Source organism: Nicotiana sylvestris, chromosome 12 (genome assembly GCF_000393655.2).
Source record: "Nicotiana sylvestris chromosome 12, ASM39365v2, whole genome shotgun sequence".
NCBI classification, from domain to species: domain Eukaryota; kingdom Viridiplantae; phylum Streptophyta; class Magnoliopsida; order Solanales; family Solanaceae; genus Nicotiana; species Nicotiana sylvestris.
Window position 1 is genome coordinate 103,558,465 of NC_091068.1, and position 13,954 is coordinate 103,572,418.

At 35.8% G+C, this 13,954-nt stretch overlaps 1 protein-coding gene across 1 annotated transcript; it reads left to right on the forward strand.

The window, feature by feature from the left end:
- The first annotated feature begins 9,646 nt into the window (after nucleotides 1-9,646).
- On the forward strand, nucleotides 9,647-13,601 carry LOC104230498 (polygalacturonase-2-like). Its single transcript, XM_009783324.2, is given in 10 exon segments — nucleotides 9,647-10,032; nucleotides 10,723-10,854; nucleotides 10,972-11,139; nucleotides 11,255-11,275; nucleotides 11,541-11,748; nucleotides 11,861-11,938; nucleotides 12,252-12,364; nucleotides 12,531-12,594; nucleotides 12,597-12,646; nucleotides 13,244-13,601. Coding segments are annotated over 10 exon segments (1,257 nt in total). The 5' UTR covers nucleotides 9,647-9,846; the 3' UTR covers nucleotides 13,481-13,601.
- The last annotated feature ends 353 nt before the right edge of the window (nucleotides 13,602-13,954 follow it).

Below are 13,954 nucleotides of genomic sequence, written 5' to 3' on the forward strand. Positions count from 1 at the left end.
AAAGTCATTGCATTTCATTTCTTTGGGGTTTATTTCTCTAAGATGTTCCCAGTGTCAGTTCTGTTTAAGCAAATAAGAAGGAATTTCAAAGCTCACTACCAGCTTCAAAAATTGCAAAGCACAGTGAGACCAGAGCATACCAAAGATAGCATGATGTAAAGTGGGATAAAGTGCCAGCAAAAGTTCCATCGGCAGAATGATTTAGTAATTTCATGGGAGATGCAGAGGTTCAGTTAAAGCGGTTAGAGATGTGAAACAACGGTTCAGGTATAGAACACTCGGTTCATCCAAAGTCATGGAGGTTTGAAAGTCAGCCGGGAAGTCAAGCGGTTCTTAGCCAGTTCAGAGGGAGCCAATCAAAACAAAGCACGGCAGCGGAGAGACCTTAAGCAAAGAATGCCATCTACTAACTACCGCATTTAAACTGACAAGATTTCTCTTTGATTGAAACATGGGCAGTAAATTTTGGTTGTTTCGGAGAAATCCTTCACAGGGGAAAGCCAAGCACCAGACAGGTTTGACTTTTGATTTGCAGGACCCGCCTAGATAATGGGATTTAGTTTTAAGGTTTCAAGACCCTCCTAGATAATGGGATTTAATTTTTGTTGCCAGGACCCTCCTGGATAATGGGATGTAGTTTAAGACTTTCTTAGATAACAAGATGTAGCAGGAGTAACACCTTTAGAAGATATGATTTAGATTTTTAAAGCCGTCATTTAACTAGGAGTTTTCAGGACCCTCTTGGATAATGAGATTTAGCTTTCAAATTTATAGAGATATTGGGTAACACGATTCAATTAACACTTACGATGCGCCCAGCACCAAACTGGGGCAGAAGTTTTCTTTGTTTGTCTTTGTCTATTTTGTGGAAATCAGGCGCCCACCTGGAGAACAAGGGAATACATTTCAAGGTTCAGCAATTAGGCACCCACCTGGAGAACAAGGGAATACATTTTTAAATTTCAGCAATCAGGCGCCCACCTGGAGAACAAGGGAATACAATTCAAGTTTAGCAATCAGGTGCCCACCTGGAGAACAAGGGAGTACAATTCAAAGTTTTAAGTTTTCAAGTTCTCACTGATATTTGGTAACATGCCAAACTGGGGCAGAAGTTTTCTTTGTTTTTGTCTATTTTGTGGCAATCAGGCGCCCACCTGGAGAACAAGGGAATACATTTCAAGTTCAGCAATCAGGCGCCCACCTGGAGAATAAGGGAATACGTTTCAAGTTCACCAATCAGGCGCCCACCTGAAGAATAAGGGAATACATTTCAAGGTTCAGCAATCAGGCACCCACCTGGAGAACAAGGGAATACACTTCAAATTCAGCAATCAGGCACCCACATAGAGAATAAGGGATATATTCAAGTTTCAGCAACTAGGCGTCCACCTGGAGAAAGGGAGGACATCTCATATTACAATTCAAGATGGCAACAAGGGAATTCCACCGGGAGAACACAAGTCAACAAGGCAACAAGAACCACAAGAGCAAGTTTGAAGATATAGATAGGATTTAGCAAATCATAGATCATAGTTTAGGCTAGCTTCTTTTATTTTGTCGTGGTGTAATAAGGGGTTCAGCAAGCAGTAGCAGCAGCAGCAGCAGCAATAGTGAAATCACAGTTTCATGGTAGTCCCAGCTACCAAAACTCCCCGAACTACACTGACCTGATTCCTTTATAGCCAAGGATATGTAGGCAACCTCGGAAGCAGTGTGCGATCAAACCTTTCAAAAATGCTTCTCATGGAGTATTCAAACGGGCAAAAATCGCTCGTATCCGCTCACTTTATCTTTGCACGAAAACTCTTCGTGTTTCCGGGCAAAGAGGAGCAGCTGTGAGCACGTGATTTTTGCCCTATATGAATTATTCTCATAGATTCAAGAAAAATAATTTTTTCTATTATTTCCAATTTCGTAGATTTTCGTAGCATTTTTGTTATTGTTTGCATTTGTCTATGCATGTTTATTTTATTTAATTCATGAAAATACAAAAGAAATACACTGCATTCGCATTTTAGGATCTAATTTTGCATGCTTGAATTAATTAGTAATTTAGTGTTTTATAAAAATGGAAAAATCACAAAAAAAAAAAAATAACTTATTTTTGCATTCTAAATTTTTAGTTTCGAATTTTGGTGGTTTTTCTTTAATTTGGTATTTAATTAGTTGTGGTAATTATTATTTAGAGTTAGTTAATTTAATTTGATAGGATAATTTGATTAGGAATTAATTTAGGTTTTATTTTAATTTTAATTTAGAAGAAAGTGAAAAACTTGAAAAAATTGAAATGAAGAAAAGGAATTTAGGCAAAATTAATTGAATTATCTCAGGCCCAACCGCAGACCACCCGTTTAACCCAGGCCCAGACCCGCCTCACCCGACCTAGTCTTCTTGGACGACCAAACGACGTCGTTTCATTTAAAACAAATCCTGGTCATCGAGGTTTTCCAGATCCAACGGTGGGGAAGCTGGGGTCTTCGGGTATAAAACTGTCCTAACGCACCCCCCTAACCCCTCTCATCGTCCCCACACACACTTAGAGAACCCCTCACCGCCTCTGTCGTGAGCCGCGTACCGGAAATCGCCTCCGCCGGCGGCGTTGCTCTAATCGACCCCATTTTTACACCATAGATTCCTCTCCTTCTCCTCTTTCCAAATCTCCAAACCTCCTCCCTCGAATCCCAGCCCAACCTCTCGAATCTTGAATCAAAGAGAACGACTAAAACCCTAACTCATCCAATTGGCCCCAAAATAACACCCCTGAACCCCCGTCTCACCCTCATTCCAGAAATCCACTCTATTTCCCTCGAATATTAGTGAAGCTCCTCGGATCTGGATTTGAAGGGACAACCCTAAAAGTCCAAAGGTCCGAATCAGCGAGGGTTAGAAGATTTTAGGCCTAAATCGATGTTACTCGTGTGTTTTTTATATTAAAAAAATATACGATTAACTTCGGATCGGGCCGGAATCGATGAGTTGAAGGTTGTTCCATATGAACTTTTGTCCGGGTCCTCTTAGGTATATCTCTTTTCTTCTTCTCAGTTCTCTTTCTTCTCTACTCCTTCGTTTCTTCTATTATTTGTTGTCCCGTTAGGTCTTTTGTGTTCGTTTATGGGTTGTTTATTACGCATGTTATTTTAAACATATAAGGTCACTTAGCTTGATTAATTAAGTTAGTTTTATCTGGTAATTTCTTTAATTATAGCCCGGTACTTGATTTCTATTTTTGAAGTTGTTCAGACTCGTCTCTGTTATGAGCATTTGTTTCAATCAATTCGACTTGGTCTGGGTTTGGGTTTATGCCTTTAATCTTCTGATTTACTGGTTTGGGCTGAACCTGAATTAATTCAATTGGGTCGATTCAACCCATGACCGGTCTTGGTTAAAGGTAATTTCAGGGTCTTTAAAGGGTAATTTGGGTAATTTAGATTAAAGAATCTTTCATAATAGAAATAGGAAGCTTCTAGTGAGGGGTTTTTATTGAATTTCAGAAGTATAGTAGGTTAGCTTGGGGAACAAGTCAGTAAATAAGGGGTCAAGTAGCTAAAAATGAGAATTAAAGAGGGAGGCAGAGGGCAAAGTTAAAATCCTAAGGTCTGCCCTAGTCCCTTGCCTATAAAGGCATCCTAAACTTGCCTTTCAAGGCAGACCCAAGAGAAAAAATGAAAGAAAAATCCAAAAATTTAAAACCGGCTGAAAAATTGGAATGAAGTGACTGTTTCATTGAAAATCATCCTGTGATTTCTCAAGTTTTCAATTTCTGAAAAGGTTTTCTAATTTTTCTAGTGAAAAATGGATTTTAGTGGGTGTTTAAGGTTTAGTTTGTGAAGTTGTTGTGGTTACTGTTAGAGGGGGATTGTTTTTACTTCTTTCATACTCATTTTGGTTTGAGCTGATTCTGCTGGTGTTGATTCTGTTATACTGCTGCTGCTTGACTGCAAATTCTTCACATCGTTTGTTTGCTTTGCTCATTTCCAGGTATTCCTCGATCATATGGATGCCCTTTGATGTAGCTCGAAGTATGGATTTGGAAAATAAGATAAATTTGGATGTTGTGAATCTGAATCATCTTCTCTTCTTTCAATTTAGTAATTAAATTGTCATACTTGGTTTGAGAAAGATTCTGGTGGATGTATTTATTTAAGAGTGAGTTGTAATTGGAGTTTAGATCATGTTAATTGGTAAGTGTTGTCCTCTTATGATTTGGTCAACATATTCTGCTATTAGTATTAAATCTTGGCTTTGTGTGATCATCTTTGCTTGAGTATGGTTCTGTATATTTGGGAAATCAGGAGTTTAGCTTTGTTGAGTTTGTACAAATTGGATAACCTTGCATTGCTGAGAGTTCAAAATTGGTTAGTGGACCATTAGCTAGGTCATGCGTTGAGTCTATTAGCGTAAGAATGTGTTGGATTTAACCTCTGATTTTTTGTTAGGTAGTTGTTGATGTCAAGTCTTTATTAATGGGTATCTAAGATAAGGGAAATGAGGTACATGGGAACGTATGCCAACGTATGTACATTGGGTATGGAAATTGTGTTAGTATGCAGGGTATTAATTTGATGGTGTATAAGGCATGGTAAATACATCCTAGACAATTCATTTGACTTAATGTGGGTATTTGTTTGTTTAAGCATCCATTGATATTTCGTTGTGTAGAAAGTGTTAAAGATCAGTAGCTTAATTTGGACTACATAGTGGCCATCTGGAGCCCAATTTCTAATGGAATTAATTTAGGCTCAAAGGGATTCGATCCTGAGTTCTCGTCCTTCAGCTGCAATGTTTTCGAATTAGGCCTGTTATTGAGGTTTGACCCAAATCATTTTAAAGTTGATGGTTCCCTAGTCATAGTACATTATTGGGCTCAGTTTTAAAAAGGAAATGGACCTTTGTTTACTTATTCCGTTTTTGAGTTTAAACTTTAACATAAAACAGCTCTTGAGTTCCTTTGGGCTTTTCTTTAATTAAGCTAGACTATCTCAAAAGTAGATTGGAGGGTGTGCCATATTAGACAATAAAAATAGTTCATGACCCTACTAAATCTAGCTTGAATACCCTTTAAAATTGAAATTGAGGTACGCCATGCCAAACAAAAATGACAATTGCGTGGCCCTCATTTAATTAATCTTGTTTTGATCCTTAGAATTCGAGGCGTGCCGTTTAGTTGAAATTCTATGGCCCTCGCAAAGTTGCAAACGCGTAGTCACTTTAGGCGCATTATTTTAATCATTAATTTCCTAAACTCGGGTGCGCATTTATGTGACCCAAATCCAAATCTCAACAACGTTAAATAAAATGTGTCGTGGACCGCGGGTGCATTTATGTGACGCGGTTCAATACATATTTTAAATGACGTTGCAATTTTTCCTAAAATTAATTAAAAGCGGTTAAAAAATTAAAATTGCACATAGATTCAAAATGTATTAAAATCAGATAATAGGCCAATTATGACAGTTGAGCGACCGTGCTAGAACTACGGAATCCGGAAATGCCTAAAACCTTCTCCCGGATTAACAGAATTCCTTACCCGAATTTCTATGTTCGCGGACTGTAATACTGAGTCAATTTTTTCCTCGATTCGGGATTCAAAACCGGTGACTTGTGACACCATAATTTATCCCAAGTGGAGACTCTGAATCTTTAAATAAATAAATCTCATTTCAATTGTTCTTTAATTGGAAAAACTCCCTTATACACCCTTCCGCAGGGTGTAGGCAAAAAGAAGGTGTGATAATGTCCCCTTTGCCTGGGGACGCTGCGTTTCATGCTGCATATCCCGATAGATAGGTTGATATTCCTCCTAGTAGACTATTAGCGGAAGGTGTTGGTGCACTCCACTTGCTCCGGAGTTGCCTATTTGGTCAGTATGATTTGGACATGTATTGATTGGTATGGTGGGGTCTTGTTCCGACCTTTATGATTTTATGTACTTTTAGAGGCTTGTAGACAGATGTTAGGTGTATAGATACTTGTATGGCCTTGTCGGCCTATATTTTGAGTTTATAAATGGTCATGTCGACCTCATAGGCCCATATGTCATATGTATAAGTTTCTATATCATGTTGGGCCATCATATGTTGAGTATTCCCTTATATTTGTATTCTTGTTATCTCATGACGGATTTTCTGGCTCATTTACCCATGATAGTATGATAAGAAAGATATGTTACGTTGGTACTCGATTGAGTAAGGCCTCGGGTGCTCGTCGCGGCCCCTTCGGTTTGGGTCGTGACACAATCACAGAACCTCAAAATTTCCAGCAGGCATCTCAAGATAAGAGATGGGTTGAGGCTATGCAGACTGAAATTCAAGCTCTTTAGGAGAACACCACATGGGAACTAGTTAAGCTACCACCAGGAAAGAAATCTATAAGATGCAAATAGGTCTACAAAGTGAAACTTAAAGTAGATGGTCTGATAGAGAGGTTCAAAGCTAGGCTGGTAGCTAAAGGATATAATCAAAGGGAAGGGTTAGACTATAATGAGACCTTCTCCCTAGTGGTTAAAATAGCTACTGTCAGGACTGTTCTATCTCTTGCTGCTATAAACAATTGGTTCATTCATCATCTAGACGTCTATAATGCTTTCCTACAGGGATACCTCAATGATGAAGTCTATATGGAGATCCCACAGGGTTTTACAAGTCAGGGGGAGCCAGGTATGGTCTGCAGACTTGTAAAATCCCATTATGGACTTAAACAAGCTAGTAGACAACGGAACCTCAAGCTAACAGAGGCACTTCTAGCTTTCATCAAAGCAGTCTGGATCACTCTTTGTTTATCAAACAAAAAGGGTCAAACATTATAGTAATTCTAGTCTATGTGGATGACAATGCTAGTAACAAGAAGCAATTTACAACTGATTGAAGCCACCAAAACCTCTTTGCACCAAGCATTCAAGATCAAAGATTTAGGAGAATTGAAGTTTTTCATTGGAATGGAATTGAGCAGATCAAAAAGAGGTATACTGATCAACTAGAGGAAATATGCATTGGAGATAATCTCTGAGTTAGGGTTCACAGGTGCTAATCCAGCATGGACTCCTTTAGAGCCAAATGCAAAGTTAACTGTGCCAGAACATGATAAACTGACAAGATTTGAGAATGATATTTTGTTAACTGACATTGGGCAATATCAAAGGCTCATTGAAAAGTTATTGTATCTGACATTAACTAGGCCAGACATAGCATTCTCAGTGCAAACACTTAGTCAGTTTTTACAGAGCCCTAAGAAGTCTCATTGGGATGCAGCATTGAGAGTGGTAAGATACATTAAGAGAGAACCAGGAATGGGAATCCTGTTAAGCAGGAGCACCAGCAACAGGTTGAGTGTATACTTTGATGCTGACTGTGCATCATGTCCCAACACAAGAAAATCAGTATTAAGTTTTCTAGTGAAGTATGAAAATTCTTCGCTCTCATGGAAGTCGAAGAAGCAGAACACAATGTCAAGAAGTTCAGCTGAAGCTGAATTTAGAAGTATGGCAAGCGCAGTATCAGAAGTAATATGGTTGACAGCGCTACTGAAGGAGTTAAGGACAAACGTAGAGTTATCAATTGAAGTATACAGTGATAGCAGGGTTGCACTGCAAATTGCAGCCAACCCAATATTTCATGAAAAAACGAAACATATAGAAATAGATTATCACTTTATCATACAAAAGATTTAGGAGGGATTGATAAAGACAGAACATGTGGGAACCAGAGATCAGGAGGCTGACATTCTAACAAAAGGATTAGGAAGACCACCTTATGAATATCTTGTAAGCAAGCAAGGTGTGCTGAACATATTTGCACCGCCTAGATTGAGGGGGGAGTAATGAGAATACAATATGATAGTGAAGATGTACATAGTTGTGTAGAATCTTCTACAATCAGTTATATAGTTAGTCAGTTAGTTTAGGTGGTTAGTTAGCTGATACATCATCTATATATGTATGTGAATACACTGTACAAAGATACAAGAGAAAATTTTCATTTCATTTCTCTCTCTAAGACTTTCAATTCCACAATCTCCTCTGCCGATTAGGGTTCATCAATTACCTCCAAAATTAATAATATATGTAATATCTAGAGGGTATTTGGATTGGCTTTTAAGCTGATCAAATCAGCTTTTACGTTTTTTAAAGCTTTTTTTAGTATTTGGCTAAGCTATAAAATGGTTAAAATACGTTAAAAACTGCTTAAAACAAGCCAAAAGCAAAAAGCTGGGCAACCCCGACTTATTGCTTTTTGGCTTAAAAGCTATTTCGGCTGAAAAGACACTTTTTTTTTACCGATCCAAACGAGCTCCTATTTCCTTGGCTATTGATACGGAGGCATTCCTTTTCTCTAGGGATTCAACAACATTTACATATCAATATTTTTATTTTTTGAGATATACTTTGTTCGAATTATTCAGTTGAACTCTTTTTAAATAAGCTCGCTAATTAGATCTCTAGCTATACTGCTATAGTTTGGTTGACATTTTTCTTTCAGATGATGAGGAGATGTTACCAAACCAATTAATGTCCTCCGTTTAACACTCATTTCCACAAGTGGCCTGCGAATGTCTTTTTGTTCTAACGGCAGGTAAAAAACTTTATGCCAAAACAATTGAAGCAACGAAAGCCCCATATTAGAAACTTGACCTGCTATCAACACGAATGGTTGTACGAATAACAATAAATATGATACTAATAAATTAATTTTAATGTATGATAAATACTATAATATTTTAAGGAAATCTAAATTATTGCATTGATAATGTAAAGAATTTTAACGGTATTAGTATAATTTGACAAACTATATTAAATTATTATTTTATTTTCTACAGCATAAGTCTGTTAGTAAAATTGTGCTCAAAATCAGAAAAGCAAATAACAAAATTTAAGTTCAATAAACAGACACAAAAAATAATTTCGAGTCCGCAAGTTGCTTGTGTGTTCTTAAGGAATTTAATTCCCCCACTGTTGCTCAAGGTTTTGGATTAATTCCTCCTATGATAGAATGAAATATCTATTTTGTAATAGCGGCAATAAATAACCGAACTTCGCCGAACTCAAATGACGGAGCAAATCAAACTAGCTTGATGCTTACTTTTTGCGTTGAAAAATAATGCAGACAAGAGGGGACTGTTTGTAGATTTTGGTGGTAAAAAAAATGAAGCCAAGCCTCTAAATTTATAGCCAACCAATTGAGGTTTCAACAGGTGCGAAGATGCTTGTTCATGGAAATTAAAGGTGCCTCTTCGACAGAAATAAATTTCTGTTGATGAACTTTTGGTTGCAAATTTTTTAAATTCGGAAATGACTGTTGGAAAATTACTGCGAAAAATTAAAATTCAGCGCAAACATATTAGAAAAGGAAAACTAAATAACGAAAAAGAAAAATAAATTTGTTCTTTTAGTGTAAAAATTCCATACATTGTTAACGCACCAAATTAAAATAAAATTCTTGTAAGGAAATATGGAGGATAGAATTAAGTAGGCAAACTGTCGAAGAAACTCTTTCGTCTAAATCTCTCTCATCCAAATTACTAATACCATAACAGCCATAGTGTAAGGATCCAACAAACTATGATCAATCAAATCCCCTAATATCTATAAATAGACAAACCTTCCCATATCACTTTGTTATATGTATCACTTCCATACCCTCTTATCATACTTTAAAGTTTTTCCATACATTCCTCCATAATTTTCTGTGTCACAATTCTTTTTCAATAGAAAATGCCATAACATATACTAGCAATATATCATGACAGTCCAAAGGATTCTTCTTTTTTCCACCATTTTTTTTTTTAGTTTTATCAAATTCATCATGTAACGGAAGCTTCAATATTGAGGATCATGAAAATGATGATTTTTTCATGTCAGCTGATCACAAAATGAATGTAGAACAAGAATTCGGTCATGACTTTCAAGCTTACCCTTCTTATTTGAGCACCATTACTGAAGACGACAACATGAATATTGAAGAAGTTGCCAATAGGGTTGCATTTATTGATGTAAGTAGATTTGGAGCTAAGGGTGATGGAGTTACAGATGATACTACGGTAAGTATCTTAAAATATAATTGGAGTACATATGGGGATTAATGGCTAAATTAAGATTGGGTATGTAAGTCCACCGTGTGTTTGATATGATGGAAGTTATTTCAGCGAAGTTTTTCTTTTTGAAAAAGTCATTTTCTGATATTTGGTTACAAGGAAAAAAAAATTCATCAAAATGAACGAAAGCTAAAAGAGACTTCCCTCACTTATGGGTGGAAGCAGAGGCGGATCCAGAATTTGAAGATCACGGCTGCACTTTTGAATTCAACCAAAATCTGTTTTGTATATAAGGTGTTGTTGTTAGTATATCATTATTCTCTAAAAACATATACATGTATACATGAAATTTTTGCCGAACTTTAGGGTGCCGGTAACCCCTCTTGGTATAACATAGGTCTGCCTTTGGGCTGAAGTCATTTAACCTTATCCTCACTTTAAACTTCATATTATTTGCTTCAGCTAATTAATATTTAAAAGTTATTATTAATCATTAATGCTCAACAATTTCATCAAAACACTGCCTAATTCAAATATTATTATTATTTTCTAATATATACTTTTTACGAAAAATATTTTTCATTCACCCCCAAATACGAAAAAAGACTTCCATGGTACCAACGCACTCGGAAGTGTTTACCACTGTTGCATGTGGTATTGTTAATTTCTTATCGTGTGAAATGATCTTAATTCCAGGCATTTGAGAAAGCTTGGAAAGAAGCATGTTCATCTAACACACCTGTGCTCTTTGTGGTGCTCCACAACAAGAATTATCTTCTCAAACAAATCACTTTTTCAGGTCCACGCAAATCTTCCATTTCAATGCAGGTCAGAATACATATTGGTTACTTATTATTAAAACTGGAAAAGAAAAAGCGTCTTTATCATAGGAATTTAGTTTGTTGGTAGTTTCTTCTCTTTATTTTCTTACAAATTATTGTGCAGATTTTTGGATCTTTAGAAGCATCAGATAATATATCGGACTATAGTAAAGATAGAAGGCATTGGATTCTTTTTAATAATGTTCAAAACTTGGTTGTTGGAGGAGGAGGAGTTATCAATGGCAATGGAAAAATATGGTGGCAAAATTCTTGCAAAACCAATATATCACTGGTAATTAACCTTGCTTATTTTTATCTTATACTAATTTTCAGAGCTACTTTTCCACTTTAGAAAATCATCAGTTGCCTTATAGTAATACTGATTGTTACTTTTTCTCCATATGCAGCCATGCAAGAATGCACCAACGGTATGTTACATTTGATATTAGAATCGTCGGACCCTTGGAGTAACGGTAAAGTTATCTCCGTATGGCCTATAGTTCACAGGTTCGAGCGGTGGAAGCAGCCACTAATGCTAGCATTAGGTTAGGCTGTCTACATCACATTCCTTGGGGTTCGACACTTTCCCGGATCCTGTGTGAATGTGAGAAATCTTTTGCACCAGGATGCCTTTTTTTTGTATAGCTTGAATATCTATCTAGTTAATTTAAAGCTAAAAGAGTTTATGCACAGGCGTTAACCTTCTACAATTGCAAGAATTTGAAAGTGAAGAACCTTAAGATTAAAGATGCACAACAAATTCATGTCTCATTTGAGAGATGCACAAATGTTGAAACTTCAAATTTGATGGTGACTGCTCCTGAAAATAGCCCTAACACTGATGGAATCCATGTTGCAAATACTCAAAACATCCAAATTTCTGACACTGCCATTGGAACAGGTTATTTAATTTTTAATAAAATTAATTACCAATGATTATTGTTTTTATTTTGTCTTTTACGAAAACAAATAGAAATTACTACTTTGGAAAAATGATATATTTTGTTGGATAGGTGATGATTGTATTTCAATTGCGAGTGGATCCCAAAAGGTGCAGGCCACGGATATTACTTGTGGTCCAGGTCATGGTATCAGCTATTTAAGAAATTACTTTTTCTACACTTAAAAAAAAAAAGAATAAAATTCAACTTTTCGTAGTAGTACTTTTATTGATAGGTACTTGAAAATTTAACTACCATGCCCCTTTCCCTGCCCCTTGTAACATTTTGTTTTCTTTATTCATATCTTGGGATGTTGGGGGAGAATTTATAATTCCTTTATTTATAACTTCATAATTTCTCACTAATATATCAGAGGAAAACAATATATAGTACCTATAATATTTTGTCTAATTCGCTCTTCTTTAATTTATTTTATTCTCTTGGGCCGGTCGGGTTGATTCGGTTAGTATTGGGAGCTTAGGATCAGGGAATTCAGAAGCTCATGTGTCTGATGTTATTGTGAGTGGAGCCAAGCTTTCTGGTACTACTAATGGACTTAGGATCAAGACTTGGCAGGTATGCCTTCTCTTCATCTACTTTAGATTCAAAACTACAAGGAGAAAATATAATTAATTAGTACTCCAATTACTAGGTGAATTTGAATTGAAGATCTTGAGTTATCAGAGAGCTAGTTTAAATACATATTTTTTTAAAAACATTATAAATAATGTGGTGTATGCAGGGAGGATCTGGAAATGCGAGCAACATCATATTTCAAAATGTGGAAATGCAAGGAGTAAAGAACCCATAATCATAGACCAGAATTATTGTGATCAACATGATCCATGCAAACAACAGGTAAGAATTTTTTTACTTTCATCCGTCCATATATAATAAATGACTTTTTGGCTTCTTTATTTTGATCTACAATAAGTGTCCTTTTACACAATCAAGAAGGAATTAACTTTTTTTTCTTCAAAATTTGCCCTTATTTACATATCTTAATGTGTCAAGTTAACAATATGCAAATTTTAATTAAGGGTAATTTAATCAAAATACTTTTTTTTTCTCTAGGAGTTAGCATTTTCTTAAGGGGTGAGCCAAAGGCCAAAAAGTCACTTATATGGATGGGAGGGAGTATTAATTTAAGAAGGAAAGTAGGAAAAGGTTTTTTTTTTTTTTTTGAAAAACAAAAATAAAAAGGGGGTGGGGAGAGATCTTTTAACAAGATGGTGGGTATATAAAAGCGAAAAAAATTTGTTTTTTGATTATCAAATATATTCCTTCCTACCTCTATAGTTGATTAATAACCCATTGTAGTATAGTAGGTTACAAAATCGTCATATAGTTAGTTATTTGTAGTTATTATTTTTCAAATAACCTGATAGTCTAAAAAGTTTACCTTTTGATCATGCTCAAAAAGTAAACTGTTTTTATATTTGTCACTTGTCTCAGAGTTTGGCAGTTCAAGTGAAAAATATTGTCTATGAGAACATCATAGGTTCAAGTGCGACGAATGTGGCCATAAATTTTAATTGCAGCAAAAGCTTTCCATGCGAAGGAATTGTAATGCAGAATATAAACTTGGTAGGGGAAGGTGGAACTGCAAAGGCTGTTTGCAGTAATGTCGAATTCAGCAATATTATTGGAACTGTCTCACCACATTGCCCAGGAGAAAGTTTTCAAGAATAAATTAACCTCTCTTGTTTTCATTATTTCTATAGATCACTTTTAAGTAGTGTATATTAATATTCTTTTAGGGGATTTGTAGTAGGTGTACATAATACAACACATAATAAAAAGGAATATTATGTTTTTGAGTCCTAATAAGATTAATTCTAATCATAAGATTCACATGAGTAGTATTCTTTGTACATACAAAGAAATCTTTAATTGTTTATGTATGATGTGATTCTTTTGGTATTCTCATGAACTTAACTAATGAACTTAACTAATTTCAGAAATCATAAACACTAATCAAATCCAGTGTTTAAAAGGCCAAACTTATTATGATACAAGATCAACCCAGTTATGGTGGGCTTTCCATTGAAGGAAAACCCCACCCACCCCTCGTATGAGAGAAGAGAAGAAACTGGAAGTATAGAGAGAAATATTATGTGAAAACAAAATGAAATGACTATCCAACTTTATTATTCAACACTTCTT